At 43.4% G+C, this 23,729-nt stretch overlaps 1 protein-coding gene across 1 annotated transcript in view; it reads left to right on the forward strand.

Moving 5' to 3' along the window:
- Nucleotides 1-20,654, forward strand: part of ITPKA (inositol-trisphosphate 3-kinase A) — a 39,044-nt gene extending 18,390 nt beyond the window's left edge. Inside the window, exons 2-7 of the mRNA XM_061462313.1 lie at nucleotides 6,989-7,085; nucleotides 9,177-9,390; nucleotides 10,994-11,198; nucleotides 15,815-15,916; nucleotides 16,992-17,063; nucleotides 17,954-20,654. Coding sequence (XP_061318297.1) covers nucleotides 6,989-7,085; nucleotides 9,177-9,390; nucleotides 10,994-11,198; nucleotides 15,815-15,916; nucleotides 16,992-17,063; nucleotides 17,954-18,157 — 894 coding nt within the window. The 3' untranslated portion in view covers nucleotides 18,158-20,654. The remainder of the gene's footprint in view (nucleotides 1-6,988; nucleotides 7,086-9,176; nucleotides 9,391-10,993; nucleotides 11,199-15,814; nucleotides 15,917-16,991; nucleotides 17,064-17,953) is intronic.
- The last annotated feature ends 3,075 nt before the right edge of the window (nucleotides 20,655-23,729 follow it).

Below are 23,729 nucleotides of genomic sequence, written 5' to 3' on the forward strand. Positions count from 1 at the left end.
CTTTCAGAACTCCACTAAGACTTAAACTGAAAGAACTCAAACCCAGAATCCCTCAGTAGGCAAAATCTGTGTCTGTAACCAGAAAGATACCGCGTTGCTCAGCAACTCTCATTATCTTTTAATTATTTTTGTATTATATATAACATCACTCAGTTCTCCATGAGATGAAACCATCTGGTTGGCTATGTCAGAGCTGCGCTCCCTTGAAAAACTGAAATCCCTAATAACCTTTGGAGCTGGCTGCTGGGAAGCTGCACCCATGGGAGGCACAGTGCTTTAGTGGAAATTAAGCTGATGATAACATGTCTTGGTAGAATATTGTGATTTTGACAAATCAGTAGATTCTTTGTTAAAGTATTTGTGATTCTGTTTTTCAATAGGTTGCAATTATAGTACTGTAGTTATTAATTCCATTCACACAGAGAAGGGTATCTAATTACAGGGCAATTAAATTATACTAGTAATTGTCTTGGCTGTGGCCCTCTCAAATGATTTCTTGTGGGTATTGGCTGCATTGAGACAGATGAAAGCAAAGTTTTGTTCTGGCTAGGCTTAGTTCATTAGTAAGTTTAGTAGCTTTAGGCCTACATTGAAGTCCTTTGCCTGTGCAGGTTCAATAGGTCAGGTCAAAGCTAATTCAAATAAAGTGACAATACCGAAAATTAACAATTCTCTACAAAATCCTCTCACCTGTCTTATTTACCTTAGTTTATTAAAACTGAAACAAACCAGCTTGAAAGATAGTTTTTTCTGAATCCTTTATGCTATTTTACTCAATTATTAAATTCAGTTTAGAAAATGGAATTAACTCAGAAGGCTTAAAATACCATTTTATTGTTAAGTAAGTGTATATACTATTAAAAGTAAACCAAACAATAATAAAACAGCAAAACATACACAGAGTTTAGAAGGAACAAATATTAACAGAGAGCTATTTGCCACTAGACCCTATCACCTGCTCACACTGCTGCTTACCACAGCTCTGTGAATAACCTTACAGACCTTGTGAAGGTTTGTTTTATCACTCAGAGTATTATGGGTGCTAGCGTGTGACCCAGAAGGAAGCAAAGGGGTCTTGTGGGGAAATCACAGCAGAAGGGTGAGCCACTGGAGAATGACTAGTACTGTGCATGGATGAATCATACCCAATACCCAGTTTAGTAATGCTTAGGGCCTGCTCATAGAGGGCAGTTCCAGATAATGGTCTGATGGGTTCTTTTCCAGTCACTGTGCCTCCAAAGAGGCCAGAACCCATCACTTTCTCACCTGCCTGCTGCTCACTTGTATTGCATTGGCTGAGATTGCTAGGCACCATGTTGCTCGGTGCTCTAACATTTTGAGCACATGGCTTTAACAGGCTTATTTTGAAACACATGTAGTAACTTTTTGATAATCACAGTTTTCTGTGCTCCTTGCAGTTCCCTGTGGAGGAACCTTGTTCCTCCTAGGAGTTAGTGAGACACTGAGTAGGCAGTGGCAACAAGCAGCATGGATCAGATATCAGCCCCCATGTCCCAGAGTGGCATTATTTAGCCTAAAAGTTGTGAAGACGCTAAGAGAACAGTAGATGATGATGACTGACAATTAAGTATTCTTTCTTAAAGCCTTTTAAGGGAAAAAAAAAAAGATTACAAAGAAATTTCTCACTATCCTTTTGTTTCTTGCTGTCATAATAGCTCTCTGTAGGCTTGCGTAGGCTTCGTACTAGTGCACAAAAAAAGACAACAGGATCTTGGATAAAGAAACTGCTGAAATTTTCCTGGAGAAAAAAAAAGATTCCAGGGTCATTTTTTTTTTTACTGTAGTCTAGCAAAATTTCCATGAAAATTTAACAGCTCAGGCAAGAAAATACCCCTCCACTGTGCTGCTGCTGTGCAAGAATGAACTTCTTCAGGGGCCCTCTTGATTTACATTACATTTTGGTGTGCCTTTGTTCTTTAACTCACTGTAGTTTCAAGTAATATGCTGGGATTATTAAAACTGATAGACTTTTTTCTTTCCTGAAGAAAAAGTTTTTCTTACCTTCCCTTCTTCCTTTCCCCCCAGTTTAGCTGTGCTTTTATTTATTGTAATTGCTTCACTTAGGACTCAATCCTGCAGATTCCTCTGTATGTTACCTGTTTGTCAGTGCTTGCCTGAGGGTAATTATATGTGTTTAAGGTGTTCATAGAACTGAGATATTTATTTCTTTTTTCATTTTATTTCATTTTTATTTCATTTTTTATTTTCATTAGGGACTGTAGTGATAGGACAAGGGGTAACGAGTTCAAACAAACAGGGGAAGTTTAGACTGGATATAAGGAGGAAGTTCTTTACTGTGAGGGTGGTGAGGCACTGGAATGGGTTGCCCAAGGAAGTTGTGAATGCTCCATCCTTGGCAGTGTTCAAGGCCAGTTTGGGCAGAGCCTTGGGTGACATGGTTTAGTGTGAGGTGTCCCTGCCCATGGCAGGGGGGTTGGAACTGGATGATCTTAAGGTCCTTTCAACCCTAACTGTTCTATGATTCTAGGATTCTATGATTTTACCCTTAAAAAAGGAAGAGGTTTTATGTATTTTCCCACAGAACAGCAGAGGAAGGTTCAATCCCTGTTCCCCATTGCCCTTAGGAATCAGAGTGGTTCTTGTGTCCCTGAGGGATTCAGCATGTGCTCGGAGAGAAATGTCGACTGTTCTACATTGCCTGTAAAATGACAGCAGCAACCAAAAAAACCCACCCCCTCCCAGTTCAAGGAGTCTGCACTAATCCGTTCGGTGAGCTTGGCTACTGGGATATTACAGCCCTTGTACTGAGATGGTGGGAGAGTTTCAGGAAACCCTTGTTGTTCCTGGGGATAAATCTTGGGGACTAAGCTCTTGAGGCTTGACCCCAACCCCCTTAAAATGGATGAAATGTCTCCCAGTGAGTTTAGTGGGTTTTCTCAGCCAAGGCCCACTGGTGTGTTTGGATAGGATCATCATGGCTGTGCTTTTGCATACTAGCAACATGTGAAGTTGTGGCCTCATCATGAGAAAAGACCTGGAGAAAGCCTGCAGAAAGTGGTGGCCTTCAGTTACTGCTCATCTTTGCTGTTTCTTAATGGGTAGACATGATGGCAACAGCTAGCTTTATCCAGGGTTGAACAGTTTGGGAATGCCTCATCTGGCCAGTATCTTGTCTGCATATGCCAGTGCTAACACAGAGCAAGTTTCCCACATCTGCTGCAGTGATGTATGTTTCTTTTCAGTACCGTGCTTCAAATTCAGAAGTGTGATTCAGAAGTGTAATCCAGATAACACAGATCAGTGTCAGATACCAAGCCACAGTCCTTTGCATACTATGTGTCTGCGTTGTGGGAATCAGTTCTGCTGCTCCCTCCCCTGCTTTCTTTGTTCCTTTGCTACCAGGGACATGGTTCTGGTGGCACAGCCCCTCACACAGGCTGACCCATTGGCAGGAAGCAAGCTTTTCCCCTCTTCAGCATCTCACACTTTTTATTGGTTAGGGACATGTATAGAGTGTAGCAGTTACAGTTGCTGAATCTAACTAAGGATGTTAAGATTTCTCATGTTTGCCTCTTGGCCCTTTTGGAATGGTTTCCTTTTTCCTATTGGAAAACTCTTAAGTATATTGATCTCAAGAGGCATATGAAACAGCGTCAATGATGTCAAGAGCATCTGATTCAGGCAATCCTGATACAGAGATGCCTGAGTTTTCTCTGAATATATGTAACATTCACTGGTTGGATATCTGGAAATACCTGAGAGCTTGGAGAAACCCAGGCAGAGCAAAAGGTCAAAGAAGATTAAGCAGGAATCCAGAAGCAACAGAGTGTGAGGAAGATACAAATACAGATAGGCAGTGATAGCAGCCCTCTGCCACTGCAGCATAAATCAGTGATTTGGAAAGCACATAATACCATTGCTAACAAAGAGGAAGAGATCTTGCTTTAGAAATAGAAGTGAGAAAGATTCCTCCTACAGCAGGCACACAAAGTTTTCATCTTCCCACTCACACCACTGCTCCAACAGTATGCAGCCCTGTTTGCATCCTGACAATCTGCATCCCGAGTTGAGTGAGTCTGGGAAGACTGGAAGTTGCAGTAGGGGAAAGTGTGGGATGGGTCTCGAAACAGTCCTTGCCCTCTTAGCTTGAGCCCTAGGTTTTGCCTGTGCTGGGGATAGGGCGGGGAGGGGGGGGAAAGGAGGAGTTTATAAAGAGATTATTGAAAATAATAAATAAGAATTGTCAGTGTCTGCTTATTGGATAAGTAGCTTAAACATCCTTAACCAAGGCAGCTGTAACCTAAGCAGCCAAAGTCCACTTGAGCTGGGGCTGATTTTAGCCCATTGTCTCCTCTTCACACCCACAGTACAAATAGAAGCTGCAGCTCCTTAGGGCTGGGTGGGAGGGAGGAGGCAGGAAAGCCTCTGGAGTGTGGTGTTGCATTGACAGTTGATGTGCATTGCTTGAAAACTCTGCTTCTCATCACTTCTGGATGACAGCTCATAGGGAAACAGGGTGCAGTTGTTAGGAGTGGGACATTATGATGAGTAAGATCTTTATTGGAGAGTTATGGAACAGTGCTGACTTCTGAGTAAGGGATGGGGAAGAAGCAGTGTTACTCTGAAAGCTGGGCTGGAATCCTCACAAACTAAAGTCTTTGGCAGGAATTACATTAACTGGGGTCATTTTAATTCAGAATGATGTTTACTTTCAGCTGCTCTATAAATAACTTAGGCCTGTGTCCCTCTGGAGTAGAAACAGCAGAGTAGACTGAAGGGCTTCTGCTATTGGTTAAATCTGGCACATAAACTATATGAAAGCAATTCATCTTTGCTACTTGAATAACAATATTTTTATTGCACTTTCCTCCAGAAGGAAGCTGTGGACATTTGTAAGTGGTGTACAAGAGTCTTCTCATCCTCAGTCAACAGCAGCTAGCTCTGTGAAAGAGCCAACTTGCTGTTTAGCACTGCAAGCTTGCAGTTTGGAATGATGTAAAGCAAATAACAAAGAGTATGAAAGGGTTGTTTAAACATGCAGAAGTATTTATGAAACTGGGGTTTACTTAGAGCTAGTCACATCTCTGGAGTTGCAGTAAGTGCAACAGAGTCTTCATGATTTCCACACATCCAGGATCTTTTTTGGATGCTTCCCCTCACTGGTGCAGTATGTTTTCAAAAGTATTACTGCTGCATGGGCAATTACATCAGACCAAGAGTGACTTCATTTCAGCTTAAATGGCGTTCAAAACCAAAGTGAAATACGAAGAAGCGATCTTATTTCAGAATAAGTATGCTCATAGAACATAGAATAGTTTGGGTTGGAAAGGCCTTTGGGATCATCCAGTTCCAACCGCCTGCCATGGGCAGGGATGCCTCACCCTAGACCATGTCACCCAAGGCTCTGTCCAACCTGGCCTTGAACACCACCAGGGATGGCGCATTCACAACTTCCCTAGGCAACCCATTCCAGTGCCTCACCACCCTAACAGTAAATTATATTGTTATGTCAGTTTAATTTGCATATAATTTAAAACTTTTTTGTGAAGAGAAATCCTTGAAAGAAAGATCTCTTGTGCCTGTGAGTGCACATATCCTTGTGATACACTCTAAGTTAGCTGCAGGGTTTTGCCCTCCCAGTGACCAGCATTACTAGAGGATACCTTATAAGAAATGTAGTACAAGTGACCCAGTATGGGGAAGGGTGGCCAGGTCACAGTGTAATCTGGAGAGCTGCATTTTGCCTGTGTATCATTGCCTGCAATTTCACCATTTGTTACTTTTCTACTTCTGTAGAAGTAGTAGAAGACAATAAAAATCAGGTGTCCTAAGCACCTCAATCATCGATCGTATCAATACACATGTTAGAGAAGACATGGTGGTTTTAAATGTTGATTTTTCAGGTGACCTAAACTTGTTTTGAGTGAAATCAGTGCCTTCCATTGATCTTGGTGAATGCCAGTTAGTTAGACTGTTGATAACCACTTCTGTAAACACAGCCTAATCCCCAGCTATACTTGATCCCAGTAGAAAACCCCTCAGTGCTAAATTGTCATGCACAAGTATTGTGCAGCCCCGTTACTTTCTCCAGCAAGGTATCGTGTTCTAGTGTCAGAAGAAAGGAGCTACTGGCCTTGTTTGTAGGGCACTTTGGGACCCCGCACTGTGTGACACCCATGCTGTTGGGCTGTGGCTCTCTCCCACCCGGGTTTCAGTTCCAGAGCACAAGACTTCTTTACTTTCTATGTTTCTTTCTCCTTTCTGCCACTGTGGCAGAGGGCTCGGTGCTGTTTGTGAGCAGCTGCTCTGTTTCCCTGTCTGCCCACAGCGGTACCCGCACAGCTGCACTGTGTGGCAGCCAAAGATACCCACAGCAGTGCCCAGCTCTGTTAAAGAGTAACGAGGCTGGGAAAGAGGGGAGGGAGCAGGAAAATCCCTGACCTAGGGTAGATTCTGCAGCACACTGTAGAATCGGTGTCAATGGGTGCTGAGGGACCTCCGTGTCCAGCTAGAGATGCAGTTTCTATGTGTCTGTCACAGTAAGAGTCACTTGCTGACTGGGAGAAAGCTGTTCATCACAGGGTGATGCTGAAGTTCCCTGGGAAAGGAAGTGCTGCTGGCAGTGGCAAACAGCTTGTGTTCATGTCTCATGGAAACTTAAATGTGTGTAAGCGTGTGTTCAGCGTCTGCTGCCCACATACTGTGTGACTCAGAGAGGGTCAGGTGTGGCTCAGAACAGGCCTGTGACGTGCAGTATGATGGGGTTTTTATTTCTTGCAGGCAGCTTTCTTGTGGATGGTAGGACATTATGTGTGTGTTTGTCCAGTCTTGGGTTTGTGTGTGTATTTTTCCAACAAGGATCATTGTGTCTGTTTTCTGGTTCCACCTTTGAGCGCGTACAAATGAGAAGGAACAATTCAATATGCGTGGAGGTATGTGGCAGGTTTGGGATATGTCAGGGTTTCAGATTTTGCTCAATTTAATGTTTCTTTCCTTTGTATTCCAGAAAAAAGCATGGCATACAATTAAAACCATGGTTAACTTACCAGTCATCAGCCCCTTCAAGAAACGCTACTCGTGGGTGCAACTGGCTGGGCATACAGGTGAGACCCGTGTTTTCAGTGTGATTGTCTTTGGAGTGGGGATGGCAACAGCAAAGAAAACAGTGTTTCAGTGTTACCTCTGTCTCCATCCTTCAAGGAAAAGGAAGGAGGAAGTATCACTTAAATCTGTGAACCAGAACATCTTTCTTTCGGTTGTGGTGGGGATAGGGAAGAATGAATAAAGAGAGGAGCAGGGAAGCAATGGTCAAGCTCTACGGAAGAGCCAGGCTCCCCATGCATCCTTGTAAGCTAGTATTTGTTAGAGGGTAAGCAAGAGGGACTGGGGAGCTGGTCCATCTGTTGCTGTTGGTTGTGGTATGGGATCATCTTTCTTGACTGAGTAGCCAGTGTTAGTTCCCTGGTGGGAAGGATCACTGTCTGTGCCTGTATGTGCTTCATCACTGGTAAGGACGGTGTTTCTAATACTAATCTCAAACCCTCTCATCTGAAAGTAAGCCCTTGGGTGGAAAACAAATCTGGTGCAAATTGACTTGCTGACCAGGTGTTTGCATTGTGATCCTGTCATTGTTCACTGTATGCATATGAGGAGCAGCACAGTCCCTGGTTCTATGTTGTAATTGTGATCCTAATGTCAGCTTTGTTTCATTGGTAAGGGAAAAAAACAACAAAGAGAAGTCGTCAGCTTTGCTTCTCTTGTGCTTCATTTAATTCCTATGCAGCCTGTGCTCCTGAAGTGCTAGTGTGGGGTTTATTAGTACACATGTGGGCAGGCACCTACGCTGCATCGTGCTGTAATGCAGTACCTGAGCCACCTCTTTATTATGCTAATGCACTAATATGGTGCACTTCAAAGCTGTGCAGAGAAGTTTATTTAGTCCTAGTAAACGAGTAGCTGCATTTTGCACAATGGTATTGGTGGGACTGGCTTGTATCATGCAGAGTGCCAAGGTGAACGACTACTCTTACTGCAGTTTTTATCACTCTGTGTGCAGGGTTGGCTTGATCTATGTGGAGCGATGCACTGGACATGTAATAGTAACTCTTCTGGAGGCTGGTGTAGTAGGGTGGAAGAGGAGGGTTAAGAGGTTATGAGATGCTGACGAGGAGGGATACTGCTCCAGTTTCCTTTAAATAGTTTTCTGTGGTTGCATTTAGTCCTTCCTTTTTGCAGCTGTTTTCCCCTGATATGACAAGTTCTTTCTAAACTAAAACCTGGGCCATCGCCACGCTCGCCCTTGTGCTGAGGCAATGCCAGTTCTAGGATTTGTCAGAGAAGAGCCAGTTTGCTATGGCTGAAGGATCCTGCTGTGATAGAAGTTGAGCAGTAGCCCCAGGATTAAGGAAGCTCCTGCTTTGGCACCTATGTTATGTCATGTAGATTTAAGGGTAGCTTCCTCAGATATCATTGTCAGGTTGCGGGACAGAAGAGCATCTCTACAGTAGAATTAGCTGGAGTCTAATTACTGCCTTGGCCTGAGCAGGCTGTCATTTGTACTGGATACCATTCAGACACAGGGTTGTAAAAAGCCAATTGCCCCACAGGGTGTACCTGCGGTGTAGCCAGGCTCAGAGAAGAAGCAGTACCCAGGAGGTACATGGATGTGCAGTCGTGTGTGTAGGAAGGGCAGTGCTTGGCTTCTGGCCTGTTCGGGGCTGTGGGACGATCGCTGTGTGACTGTACTGCCTTGGTATGTACATGCTCACAGGTGTACCCTCTGTGAGGATTAGGGACAAAGCCAGCACTGGTGGTGTTATGCAGCTTTAAAAAAGCCTGTCAGAGGATTAATGAATTCTGGCTCGTGGCTTCTTCCTGTTCATTTTAGTAAGCAGAGTCGTGTTTAATATCCTAACAAAGACTTTAGCATGGGAAAAAAAAATAGATGGCCTGGAGCAGCTGCACTCCTTAAAGCTATGAATTCTGACATGGGAATGTATCCAAATAGACTTTCACTGCCAGTGGCTGTGTTTGTCCTAGGTGTTTCATTTTTAATGAAAAGCGTGCTGTCTCTGCTGGTCAGGGGAGATCTGTAACTGGTGTCATGAGGTGGGTGAAGCTGGGGGGGTGGGGGAAGGTGCTTTTCTGGTTTTGCTGGGCAGTCTTGTCAGCGTGTGTCTGGTTTTCTCTTTCAGGGAGTTTCAAGGCAGCTGATAGCGGGAAGATACTCAAGCGCTTCTCAGAGAATGAAAAGGAGTGTTTTGAGCGACTGATGAAAGACCCGCTCCGCGCCTGCGTCCCTTGCTTCCATGGTGTGGTGGAGAGAGATGGAGAGAGCTACATTCAGCTGGATGACTTGCTTACTGATTTTGAAGGGCCTTCTGTGATGGACTGCAAGATGGGGATCAGGTGAGGTCCCTGAAAGAAAAAGTGCTTTCTAACCCAAATGCATTTGAGGGAAGTGGGTGAAGAGATGTGGTTATGCTCTGTCTGGAGGAGTTTGGTAACATTTTTGGAGCCTTGGGTTTCAGTGCAGACAACACTTTGCACAACCTGAGGAGGGTATCTCCTAGTGTTCCCTGATGGTACATGGATTTTGGAAACTAACTCATCTGCGGCCTGAAAAGCTTTCCACATCAAGACGTTTTCAGGGGCGATTTAAGACAAAGTTTCTCTGCAGTGGCCTGATAATACATGGGGAAAATAATTACACGGTTCATTCATTGCCAGTTCATTTAACCTTTGTGTATGCAATGATTCAAAACTCAAACACAAAGAGTAAAACCCCCATCTCCAAATGTAAAATGACTGAATAGCACTGTGAAAGCTCATTTCCAATGCTTGAATGAGTCTTCACTGGTATTGATCTTTTCTGTAAACAAAAGGGTTGGCCATCTGCTCACGACTGACCTGTGTTTTTTCCCTGCTCTGACATCTCTACAATGCTGCCACCTTGTTCACTTTTCTTTTCCTTCTCCTGGCTGTGATGAAGAGAAAAAGCTCAAAAAAACCTAAGCATAACAAACAGATAAGGGATCTGCTGACAGTCTGGAGTAACAGTACAGAGAAGTATGAACTGTCATAGTGATTCTTTGCGTGCCAGCTCAGATGCTCAGGAGTTATTGTCATACATGAGCTATTCAGCTTACAGGAGTGCAAACAAGCCTTTTCAAAGAATGCAGAATCTTAAATCAGAGTAGTAATGCGTAGCACTGGTATGCGCAGAGTAAAGAGGAGAAGGATTTGCAGCAGTGCACATTTTATTCGAGTAGATGACGTTCTGGTAATGACTGACAGCATCTCCTAACCACCACCCTGGGTGTTACACTGGGATGTTGAAAGTACACTCCAGGCACCTGACAAAGTGCAACCTTTAGAAGACCCCTGGAATGTAGAGAACATAGATAGTGCCTTTCTAATGGTTACCAGTTTAACAGGTTGAGTGATAACAGCAAAATAAGGAAGGTTTGTCACCCTTCACCTCCCTGTTCTTAGTTACCTCTTCTGTTTTGGAACTCCTCAGATAATCTGCTTTACTCTTTTTTGCTATATGAAAAGCGATTCTGTCTTTCACTGTGATGCATTAGGTAAAACCTTAACTGCTTTCTGAAGCCTAAAAAAATCACATGTGATTGATGTTAGGGTGTTTTTTTGAGGAGAGAGAAGACAGGAAGGCTTCAGCAGCTCTGTTTGCTTTTGATTTCATTGTAAGTCCCCTGGAAGGACAGTTTCTGTTTCATGGCACAGTAGGAATTCAGCTTTCTCCCATTCTGTAAGCAGGAGTTATTGGTAACATATAATAGTAAGTAAAGGTATAGTTAGAACAAGAAGAGAATGACACAATTCCCATGGCCTACACAGTCATTTTTCTCTATTCTTAACTTCCCCATATGCACAGCTGAAGGAATGATAACACTTACTTGGTTGCCATTTCTTGAGGCCAGTTTGTAAGTTGTAGAAAGAAATATTTGGAGAGTCCTTACAGTTCTGTTGGGGTGTGATGTTTTTGCAGGACATACCTGGAGGAAGAGCTGACTAAGGCCCGTGAGAAACCAAAGCTGCGTAAAGACATGTACAAGAAAATGATTGAAGTGGATCCTCTTGCTCCCACAGCTGAAGAGAATGCTCAGCATGCTGTCACCAAACCCCGATACATGCAGTGGAGGGAAACCATCAGCTCTAGTGCCAACCTGGGCTTCAGGATTGAAGGGATTAAGGTAATAGTTTCACTTCTGCCTGTTCTTGGAGACCAAACTTTGATTTGTTGATCAATCAAAAACCCAGTGTGCATCAGTAGCCAGGTCTTCCAGAGGATTATGTGAAAATGCACTAATTGAAAACACAGACTTTAGTGTGTTGTGGCTTTAAAACACTCATTGTAATTATAACAGAGTAGTGTCAATGAAGTTAAGGATCAAGTACACATCAGCTGTACTTGATTCAACCACAGGAACATTGCAGGAAGGACTCGGGCAAGTACACAGTATAGATAGAATGAGAATGAGACTGTTATAAAGAACTTAGAACTGAAGAAATAACCACCCCCCCATGAAATTACTTTTTTATCCAGGAACTCTACATATTTATTGCAAGTGAGTCACAGTAAAGTGTTTTTGTTCCAGTTATGTTTATTTGCAAGGCATGTTAAAATCATTAGCTTAGATAGTCTTGGGATCAAGGAAGCCCCTTTGCCTTTTAAGTACATGATGGTATCTGGTGTAGATGGGGCTGGAGAAAAGCCAAAACAACCAAAAATAAAACTTCTCCTTCAACAAAGTCCATCTCCTATTCATGATGGATAAGTTTGTTCCCTTATACCATTCCTAGGATATACCTTATAGCCACAGAAGAACCTTGGCAATTTTCTTTCCTACCTATTAATTCTTTGTATTTGTTGCGCTCTGTAGCAATGTCAGGTACCTACCTGGAAGCCCATAGGACCTACTGTCAGCATATCAGCCATCTGGCTCAGTCACTTGCATGTGAACACTTGTTGGATCCAGAAGTGAACTTCCTCCTTGTGTAGGCCTGTCACAGCTAGCCTGGGGTAAGGATAATGCTGTACTTGTAGCAGCATAGGGCACAGGGAAGGCTGCCCAACCCACCCACATGCTACCTGCAGCCCATGATGGGACAGCTATGAAGTTAGCGTGGGTTGCCCTGTGTGATTTCAGGATGTTCCTGGAGCATGAATGTTTAATGTGGGTATGTTAGTCCATTTAAATTATAATCTACATTAGTTTTGCTTCCATTTAATAGTTCAAACACACAGGAAGAAGAAAGGGATTAAAGAAGGTGATGCTGATGAGCAGAGGATCTTTAAACACCCCTTTCTTCTCTGCTTCTCTGTGTTGTCTTCTCCCTTCCTTATTCACAGATTCTCCTGTTGTGATACAGGAACTAGGGTTTCCATCTCATGCTGTGCTGGCCCCCAGTACGCTGCACCACCCACTCCTTACTGTTAGATACAGGCATCCTCATGCAGGAACTGTCTGGGTGGCAGATGATCTGGCTCCAATCCAGCCAAGGCACTTCTTTCATTACTCTTTAGCCACCTAATGATGTTATCCAGATACCTGTTTTATTCCTATACTATTTAGGGCTTTTGATGCTCTGTGTAATGGCATCAGAAACCCAGATGATCTTGAGACCTTTTATATATGTTCTTAGAAAGATAGTTGGTCAGTGTGGAAGATGTACAGGTTTATGCTGAGTCCTGGAGAGTGACTGAGCTAAGGGAGCACAGGGAAGCTCCAATAAAACCTCCTGGCTTGTTCTTGGTGAGTCAGTTGATTATCACAGGTGGGTAGGAACAGTGTGTTCCATAGACTGCATGGTGTTTTCCTGTGTTGAGACAAAGCTGTAACTATGCAAAGCAGGACACACATACTTAATCCTTGATCAAGCATAAGGAATGGCTTGGAGTACTGCAGAACATTACCTTCTCCTCTGTCTCCCTGTGCTGTTACAAGGGATGCAGGTATTATTCTCTTATTTGTTTACATGGACAAATGGTGACAGAAAGTGAGTTGCTGAAGTAATGCAGCTGGTCAGTACTCCCTGCACTGTTTCACTGTAGCTGAACTGTACGTCCAGTTCTGTTTATTCGCAGAAAAGCGAAGCCATGCAGAGATCCCAGTTTTGAGAGGAGAGCCTATAAGGATCAGTGGTGCCAGCTAGTGGTTGATGGGGAAAAAGGGTTTGTTCTCCTTGAGTGCACTGGGAACTCCTGCAGGATACTGAGCAGATTTGTTGGGTTTGGTCATTCAGAAATATTCCTGCCCTGTGGCTGCTGGAGTAGGAAGTGGAAGTAAAGAAAATGAAATCATAGAAGCCCTCCTGTGAAGTGGCTGCCAATAAATGAGATCTGATTCACTATATGCAAGCCTTCTTCATCAGCACGGTACCTTTTCTCTTTAGGCTGATTCATTGCTTTGCCTTGCCTTGCTTCCATGTCTCTGAAATCAAGTCAGGTTCATATATGGGATTTTATACTTTTACCAAAAATAGTTTGAACCATTAGGTTTCCTTACAGCTGGCACCTGAGATTTGGCCTCTTGTGCTTGCAGGTTCAGAATGCAGGTTTCCTCTCTAGAAGGGGCTGACTGAAGGTGACAGACATTGACAAGGTCACAAACATTGTCTCTATGCCACTAAGCTAATAGACACTAAGCTAATATCTGCAGAACAGATATGCATGAGAACCAGGAGTTCTGGCTTTCCAATCTGTCACTGAATCTCTGTACAGTTTGGGAAATTAAGTCTTCCTTTGGTACCATTCCTTCAACTGTAGATCAGGGATATCCATTTTCCCAGGAGAACATCAGAATTGACTCATAAATCTTTGTGAACCTATGTAAGTCACGACCTTAACCCAGAGCCTGTAAGGGAAGTCTGCAGAGGAATCTGAGCAAGACCATAGAGGTTAAGATAGGTAGGACTATAGGTATAGGTAGGCTGCCAAAGCTGCCCTCCTGCTAGCTATGTCACTGTCACATCTAATGAGAAGTGCTGCAAGCATCCCACTGTCTGCACTGTGTAGCAGCCTGCTCTGCTGTGCAGGAATGTCTTTGGAGGCCTTGGCAAAGGTGTGGCTTCAAAGAGTGAGTCAGGCAAGAGCCTCCTGGGGATCGGGTACATCCAGAGCTGTTGCAAGGACCTGGTACGGAATACAAAGGTTGATGCCATTCAGAATCTGGGTGTTGTTTACAGCAGTAGACAGGCAGCAGTTGTGTTTCCTGCCAACCACTGCAAAGGAAGGAAATCATAAAAGCGCTTCTAAACAACAGGGAAGCAAGCAGCCAGTCTGTCCAGACATAAAAGGATCAAAAGGGAACACACAGCAGCTATTCCAGACTGTGCTCTGGTATTTGAGGCTCAGGGAGAAATGATTTTCTCAGACAACCTTACTCAAGAGGTAATAGGCATCAGACCAAGTTCCAAATTTCTATGTGCTGTTGAGCATTATCATACCTCAGATCAGATGGCTCCCAACTTTCACTGCCTACCTGCTGAACTTCCCTTGCATAACTTGCACATCTCATCAGGCTGACATGCCACACTTGTATCTGGCCCACAGCCTTGGAATAAAACTCTGTTTATTCTGCTGCTAGAAAGTCTGGTAGGTGGGAGGCTGTTCTGCATGGCTTTGCCATTCAGTCAGTTCATTCCCTTGCATGATAAATCTGCAAATTTAGCATGCTTGGATTTTTTTGGGGTATATACTAGGAGTTGAGCTCTGCTGTGGAGTAAATAGTCTTTCACCTGCTGAGACTGGAGCTGAATTGAACCAGTGCTGGTGCAGTCACTTCTAACACGTAGGAGGGAACACATTTGCATGACCTGTTGATTTACTCTTACAATGAAAATAAGAGATGTCATTGGACTGATACAGTAGGAGGAATACAGTTTGATAATCTTGCAGGCTCTTTGTGGATACAGGCTATCAGCTGCAGTACTTGCTGTATTTTACATGTGTGTCCTAAAAGCTTGTATTTGCGTCTCTTTAATCACCGGGGATGTTCTTGGGGAAATGCATATTCATGTAGTCTGTGTTGACAGCTCTTATTTACTTGTAGCTCCACAAGCACAAACTGGTCACTGCTAGTATGGAAAAAGACTGTTTTTTCAGTAGCAGGGTGCTTTGTACTGAGCCTTACTGCTAGTACAAATACACTCTGAATTTCTCCAGGACCCGCGTGGATAAGAGCAAGCCTGCACTGTCCTTTGGCAAAGCTCTCACACGTGTGCTTTGTCACTGCTAGCACTGCAAATCCCAAGTTGTCCCTGTCTGCAGCTAGCTTTCTGTTCTGTGACTTCTGGGTCACATTCATGTGCAAAGGTATATTGGGAATTGAGTCTTAACCATGATTCTTTGATTTCCCTATTGAAAAACAAAACCAGAAAAAAACCCCAACACCCAAACAGAAAGGACTGGTAAAACTGGGCTTGAAAATGTCCCGTTGCATCCCCAGCTGGGGTTTGACTGTACCAAGTGAGATGAGAGGACAACCAAGGAGGTCACTGTGGTTTTCCCCATTGAACTTTGCACTGCTCTTACTGACACGTGAGGAAACCCTTCTGCAGGCTGGTAATAGCATGATTTGGTTTTTAACTGCACTCAACAGGAAATGAATTGCCATTTAAAGCTGGCCAATCAGCTCGTGTGGCTTTTCTCCTCCACTTCTTGCTTGGTTTTATCTGCTCTCTTCCTGTGCAACTACTCACTTTGATGTGGTTAGCAAGAGCTGAGCTGTTGATGGTTCAGGAGGATCGACTGATGAGGGGAATGATACGTGTGTAGTAGAAATCATCTCTGTGTGGTTTTGTGCAGAAGGCGGATGGAACATGTAACACAAACTTCAAAACTACGAAGACACAGGAGCAAGTTCTCCAGGTTTTTGTGGAATTCATTGAGGGCAACACAACTATTCTGGTGAGTCTGAACTCTTCATGTTCACTGTTCTTTGACCCAATGAACTTGCTTCAGGGCCATGTTTCCTCTGGTACAAGAAAATGAATTAAACTACCAAGGAAGAAAGTGGTTTTGACTTCCAGTCCCTCTAAGCAGGTGGAGTGGACATGGGAACTTGGTGGGCTGTGGGAAGTAGTTGGCTGAGACCAATTCTGTCAGCCCTTGCCAGGAGTTCACCCCAAGCTCCTCATGCTGGTAAAAGATCAGTCAAGCTAACTTATGGCTTGCCATCAGTTAGATGGTATTAGATGAGTCTTAGATGCATCAGAGGGATGATGATGTCTACGCAAGGATTGTGTTGGCAGGGAGGAAAATTCATGATTTGGGAATTCAGTCTGGAGAGGATGAAACCAAAGCATGGGGGCAGGAAGTGAGATTGGTGGCTGGCTGGGCTCCTATGTGAGAGACTTGCCTTGAAGAGCGATTCCTGTGTGCTACTTCACAAGGAGCGCAGCAGGCATATGGTAGATGGCATAATGTGTCTCTTGTCTTTGGAACTTCAAAGGAGCCCACAGTGCTTTGCTGCAATGTAGAAGCTATGATGAAGGCATGTCAGCCCTGCAGGAGGAGCATGCATTAAAAATGTACACTAGAGCTTTATGCATTAGGCCTTGTTTTTTTATTTATTCCTCCCTCCCTCCCCTGGTTGGGGCTCCTCTTTGTAACACCATTTCATTCTCTTTTCACTGTGGAGAATGCAAAGATTTCAAGTGTTTGGGACTATTTTCTCTTTTTTTATTAAAGACTGGGGAAAGAAAGGATGCAGAAAATGTCACTGCATCCAGAGCAAGAGAGGTGAGTGTGCTCCATGTAACACGTACAGCAGAGGAACTCCAGCCTGTTCATTCACTATGAAAGCGTCTTAAAGTGTATTTTCAGATTGACTTTGAATGAAGTTACTCTGTTTGCAAGAGCCAGTATAATGAAGAGCTCATGTTATTTTTAGGCTAGAGGTCCTTCAAAACAACAAGTTCATCATTTCAATCTTTACTTAAATGTTTATGGGTTTTTTTTTTTTTGCCTTCTTTTCCTCCAGAACAAATACCTCAAGCGTCTGCAGGAAATTCATATCATTCTTGAATCCTCAGACTTCTTCAAGCGACATGAGGTAAGAAGTGGGTATAACACTATGGAGGTGAATTGCTGCTTTGTTTGGTCATTCAGATGTACTTCAGAGTACAGCTGTGTTACTAGAAAGGAGTTTGTAGTAGAAGACAACTAATGTATGTTAACAGCACAGATACCACAAAGACTCCATCACAATGATACAGAAGATTTAAACCAGTTGAGGGATGATGTAAATCCTTACATCTTTATAGAATCCCAGCACTTATAGCTCTGGGCCACTGCAGGTAACAGTTCATTAGTATCAGTTTCCTGTGGTTTCTCTGATCTTGATGTGTTCTAGTGGGAATCTTTACAGGGGAATAGTAATATGGAAGCTTGCCTTTGGTACAGTAGCATTCAGTTGGTGTTTGACAATGCTTTATTAGTTATACTGGGTTTATGTTGAAATACTGTATGATGAGTCTGCTCTGTATCTTCTGCTTATATGCTTTGCTATGAAAAAGACCTTACTAGCATTGTACATTCTGCTTGTTACAGCTCAAGATTTTGAGATCAGACATTTCATTTTACCTTGTTGATTTCCTCTTGTCACTAATGGCAATTTTGTTCACCGTGGGCCATGGTCTGTCTTTGAAAGTAGACACTGGATATTGCTGAATAGCTCAAACAGAGACCTACTGCCAGCTGAGCTGGAGAATTGCTTTTCTTTCCATTGTCTGCTGGGTCCCTTTGCTCATCCACACATCACTGATTGATATGGTTATGCAAATGGAGCATGTAAATTGTCAGTGTGTAAATGAAGCACAAAAGTCTGTTGGGTCACAGATTAGAAGGTCATCTGAGGAGGTAATTTTCTTAGTGGGAAGTGTTAAGTGATGAGGAAGAGTTACAGATGTGTTCTCAACCACATCATTTCAATCTGTCTTCCAGGTCGTTGGAAGTTCACTACTTTTTGTACATGATGGCAGTGGGAATGCCAATGTGTGGCTGATTGATTTTGGAAAGACCACCCTTCTCCCTGATGGGCAGACACTGGATCACAGGATCCCCTGGGAAGAAGGCAACAGGGAGGATGGGTACTTGTTGGGGTTGGACAATTTGATTGGCATCTTGGAAAGCATTACTGAGAGATGAGTTGAGAATGACACAAAACTTGCAGGGCTTCTCTGTGACTTTCTGCTTTACTGGATCACTCAGTCTGAAGGAAACCTTTAACTCCCTCCAAACTCCCGAGGTCATCAGTGCAGAGGGAGCTGCTTCCAGAACCCAGCAGCTGGTGACCAAAATGACTTTGCATCGGCCCTCTATGAACCTGAATAACTCCAGATTGGTTTGCATTGCACCAGCCTAACTTCAGACTGGTCCTCAGAGAATGAAGATCTCCATGCTCAGGAATCACTCCAGCATGAGTCAAGAGGTCTGTATGGTAAACCAGAATGATTCTGTTTTCTGGCAAACCAATGGGACTCCAGATTTTGCCTCTTAGTGAACCAGAGCAAGTGCTTGGAGATTCAGGGTAGGAATAACAGTTTTTCAGGGAACTGCGTAGTTTTGAAACCAGCAAAAGTTGGGGTTGTTTTTTTTCCCTCTGATTCCAAGCCTCCTTTCTCCTGTGTACACTATAGGTTGGACCAACAACTTCTGTATTGTGTTACAGTGTGCACAAGGTGGAAATGGGTGATAATCACAAGAAACCTGGAGCAAAGGGAGACAGCAGTTTGTAGTGCCTGCATGTGACTTCTGTGTCTATTCCTCCTCCTCCCTACCCTAGCCTCTATTCACTTCGACCCGGGAACAGCCTTTGCTTTCTATGTAGCCTCTCAGGAGATTACAGATACTTTAGGGAGAGAACAGCAGCCTATTGTCTCCACAAACATTTGACTTTGAGGCTGGGTGAGCTGTTGGAAAAGTTCCTAGCTTGGCAGATTTGGCCTCTTGCAGCTGAACTGCAGCTCTGAAAATCAGTAGTGGCTCTCACACACAGCCCAGGGATCTAAGGGCTTTTTCCAAGGCTTGTTTATTTCTAGAGATAAACCCCTTATACCCGTGCACATACAAGCATGCACTGGTAGCCAGCAACCGATGTGGTCTTTTAAGATCATGGTTTGACTGTCTCCTACTGCGTGTGACTTCTTAGCCATATAATATGATGCTTCCAGTTAATTGTATAGACTGGCACACTGATCATCTTTCTGTGTTCACAGTGCTACACTAACGATGAGAGAATTCCCAGGCATCCTTCCTCCCAGGTATCAGCTGTTAACTCAGGGCAGTTTCGGGGAAGGAATGTCAATGTATCACATCCCCTAGTCCCCATCTGGAACTGCGGAGCCATCTGTGGTTCATCCTTCTTTTGCTGTGGCCTGAGCACAACCACAGAAGATTCACAGCATTAAAGTCAAGAAAGTGATTTTTTTTTTTTAGTGGCTTCACATACCTGCTCTGATGGTTGCCTCTGATCACTTAAACAGTTCTTTAAATGCTAGCAGTAAAATACTATCAGTAGTCACATGTTCACTTGCATTCCAGGTTTTAACATTAATAACATGATGGTGCAGTTTTCAAACTGAGGACACAACTTGTATTACTTGATTCTTAATCCCCTTTCAACAGCTGGTAATGCACACTGATCAGAAACTGCTGCCTTTTGCTGGGGTCCTCTGCTCAGGAGAGATTCTGAGAACTTTAGGATATATGAAGGTGACCCCATGCTTTGGGAAATGGCTATTTCAATACTAATTGTGATCATGAGTAAAAAAATAGACTGTAGAGTCCAGATCTGGAATGAAATCTGTATCTACAGCATTTATAATTAGAATTTAAGAGTCTACAATAATTTCTAAAGGGAGTTTCTGTAGATAACACACTACTGTACTAAGACATCAGTCATATTTAATGACTTTTTCATCGCCTCTAAACAAAACAGCAGTATTAAAAATTCAAGCTCAGTTGTGACTTGAAAGTTAAATGGCAGAGAGTGGGTATTCTGTAGGAAGTAATGACATGGAAACATTTCATCCTACCCCAGCAGTTGTTTGAAACTGGTAATCATTGCAGTTCACTGCAAATTCAGACTTCTCTGGCCTCCCAGAGTCCCTCTCAGTTTTGTTTTCGTGACAGTAAGTTAACGAATTTTCCACTTAGATATTTCAGAGGATTTACACATTTTTTATATGACAGAGAGCACAGATGTTGTCATTGCAGAAGCCTCTGAAGTTTTGAACTGCTATGAGATGAAAAACTAAGCTGTGGTGAATTTCATACAATTGAAGTCTTCCTCCTTTCCTGCAGCTGACAGGTAAACGTGTTAGCAGTGCTTAAGCAGGAAGTAACTAGGCCTCCCAGGGGAGGACTTTAGTACCAATGCCTTTTCTATGAGACTGCAATTGCAGCAGTCCTACCATAATGAAAATAAGACATTAGAAAAGTTAGAAATGAGCCTGTTCAGGTGATAGCATTCAGTAGTGGTTTGCCTGATTGATTGATCTTCAGAGTTAAATTTGTTTCAGAAGAATTAAACTTCTTCTGTTACCACACAAGTGACTCTTTGCACCAGTGTAACTTATTTTCTAGAGGGGAGATTTGGAGGGTACAAATTGATGCTCAAGAGTCAGTTGAGAATTTGAGATACACTTCTCCTTTAGAACTGGACAGTCATTCTAGAAGTGTGGGTACCAGTAGCTTCAAAACACCCAACTGCTGCTAGCAGGTGATGGTTTGCAGTGTGTGATCTTGGGAAACATGGAGAATGATCCATTCCTCTGCAGTAGCTGAACAGGTCGGGGGGGGGGGGGGGGGGGGGGAAGAAAACTTCTGCTATAGCAGACCCTGGTCCAGAAATAGTTCTAGCAAATTAGTTTAGAAATGGCCCTTTGGCTTGCTAAGGGATTAGAAGAGAAGAAGCCACAATCTGCTGCTGCTGTTACGGGAAAGGAGAAAAGGAGGCAGCTTTTCACTATCAAACTGCACGTGTGGGACTGGAACTGAGCACTGGAGCTCTAAGGGACTGGAGGCTATGAGCTCATGAGCAAACTACCACTGGGTGAGTTGGGTACCTGGATTCACACTGGATGGCCCCAAGTGCCTGTCTGTGCACACTCACTTGCTGGTGTGAGGAAGCGGTATGGCCTCCTTCCACTGTGGAGTACATTGCCTTTGAATAAGCTTGTATTTACCAGAGGGTCAGTACCATGCCTTTGCACAGGCATGTAACACAGAAGAGCTGATGCATGATAAAAAGGGTATTTGTTCACATACAGGTCCAGCATGAAGTTCTCTAATGCTTCCACTGAGATTCTGCTCCACTGTGGGAACACTGAGAGCTTGTGTATTTCACAGCACAGTAAGGTATGCTGGCCCAGAGCACTTCGGTGCTGCACAGCTAACTTCTGGCACCAAGGTCTTTAAACTCACTAGTTAGATGCAGCAATTCTTGCTGCTGTAGCTGCTGCATTCCTATGTGAATCCAGCAGTAGGACTTACTTCTCTCCCTCAGCTTTGTCAGTGACTTGTTTTATTGGCCTTGGACAACTAGGCCTCAGTTTTGTTCCCATTTTACAGATGGGAATAGTACCTACTTACCTCACAGGACCGGTGTGAGGCTGTCCTTCATTATTGCTTGCAAGATGCTGTGAGATTCATTTGGAGGAAGGTGCAATATAGAAAGAAATGCACAACGAGATACATCAGCTAAGTTTAAAAAGGATGGGTGTTGGGGCCCCACAAGGGTAGAAATTTGGATGAAATTTAACCAAAGTGGTAAAAATTAAATGACATCCCTGTTAAATTTGCACAGGGGGAGAAATTCGCTTAACATCTGATCCAGTTCCTACTAGAGGGAAAGGTTTCAATGAGAGCTGGACCAAACCCTTAAGTATTTGGAGGGCTCTTGCTAATTTTTTTATTGCTGTTATTATTTGTTGTTTTTAAGGTACTGAGATCAAATGGCCTGTATCATCCACATGCATCCCTTCTGAACACTACAATGCAATGCTGACCGTGGTCACTTTTGACATTGACTGTATTGGTTGAGTTTTTGTTACTCTGAAGTGTGTAAACTACTAAATAAACGAGACTGAAGGAAAAAAAGGCATCCACTGTGGTTTGGTCACAGGACAGTAGTATCTTTTCTTCGAGAACTTCCTTAGGGAAGGAACAATGACTATTTATTTTGGTGTTTCTTGTACTTTTAGTCTTTAGCATCTAATATTTCTTGAAACAAAACTGGTTCTAACACATGTAGAAGCTTGGTTCAAAACCAATGTAGGTACATTTGCTTTAGAACCCACTCTACACAAAGCTGGACAGCTTCCTTTGGGGTAAGCTCTCTCTCAAAAATCTCAGTTCACAGCCTGCAGTATATCAAGACATCATGCATCAGCAGGCACTTGCCAGACTCATAGCAGTCACCAGTTCCATGGTGTAGTTTTTGGTGGCAGCAGGGAAGAAGCAGTTAACCCTGCAGGACTGGCAGCACTTCTGAGCAAGGGAGGGTGCCTTCTTACCTGTGTATGAAGAGTACTTAGCAGAGAGGGGAAACAAACAGCCACCATGAGTGTCTCTTTATTTTGTGTTGCAAATATAGAAGTATACACTTGTCCAGCTTTCAATTGCATAGAAGCAGGCATGCCATCTACTTATGTACAGTAGTCACCCAGACAGGCATGTTGGTGAGAAGTGCTGCCATGGTCAGAGGTAATGACAAATCGGAACCAGTTCAACTAAACGAAGAAGTCATGAGATGAGAAGATGTTAGGGATGTCGTGCCTAAGATGTCATTTCCTGGAAATGGCAGGAACTTGGAGGGTTGATGAAGAGAAAGCATGACTGTGTCTACAGGATCAGCTCTCACATTGCTCTGCTGCTCGAGGCTCTGAGGAGTGTGGTCTCTGGCTGACACAGCAATGGAGCTGCAGCTCCTAGCAGTAGCGTTTTCTTCTCTTTCAGGTAAGTAGGGGGTGGGTATTGGAGGTGGAATAAGTTACACTTGCAAAAGCCCATAACTATTCCATTAGACTTGCAAAGCTTTCTCAGTACATGCCTGCCCTCTTGCAACTCAGTGGGGAGTTTACTGCAGGAAAGGGGTTGGTATGAGGAGACTTAAATCTGTGCACTTAAAAGTTGTTTCTTTAAAGGGCAAATGAAGATACAAACATGTAAGTTGAGGAGAGAAAAGGCAACAGATCAGAAGCAAGAATATCAATGGGTGTGAAAGACAAATTGAAAGTTGTAGTATTATGTCATCATTTGTTATTCAGTCCCTTCTTTAAAGTGTAGGTATGAGCTTGTATGAAGCCACATAAATGCTGAGTCCAGAAAAAACCCAAAACAACTCTATGCACACAATCTAAAACCAAGCTGGTAACATGTTAAAAGGCAGACCACCCATCAGGAAGAGCAATCTGTAGTAATCCTATAAATGGCTGGTTCTGCAGTGGGGAAGTGTTGGAAGACTTCACATGGATTACAGATAATCCCAGATATCCCACTTGTGGTATTCTGGTAGGAAACAAAATCAGGTTTCAGCTTTCAGCTGCCAAAAAAAATCTAATTTTGACAGTATGGGTTCAACACATTGATTATGCACTGAAAGTGTCTTCTTGGAACACAGCTTCAAGTCATATTTTGAAATAGTAGCGATTGAGCACTGGGAAATTGTGGCTGCATGAACAGCAAGTCTCGGTCTCAGAACTGAGGGTTGTCATTT

This window comes from Pezoporus flaviventris, unplaced genomic scaffold (genome assembly GCF_033815535.1).
Source record: "Pezoporus flaviventris isolate CSIRO_AGI_PZ_B2104156 unplaced genomic scaffold, CSIRO_AGI_Pfla_v1 ptg000035l, whole genome shotgun sequence".
In the NCBI taxonomy this organism is placed as follows: domain Eukaryota; kingdom Metazoa; phylum Chordata; class Aves; order Psittaciformes; family Psittacidae; genus Pezoporus; species Pezoporus flaviventris.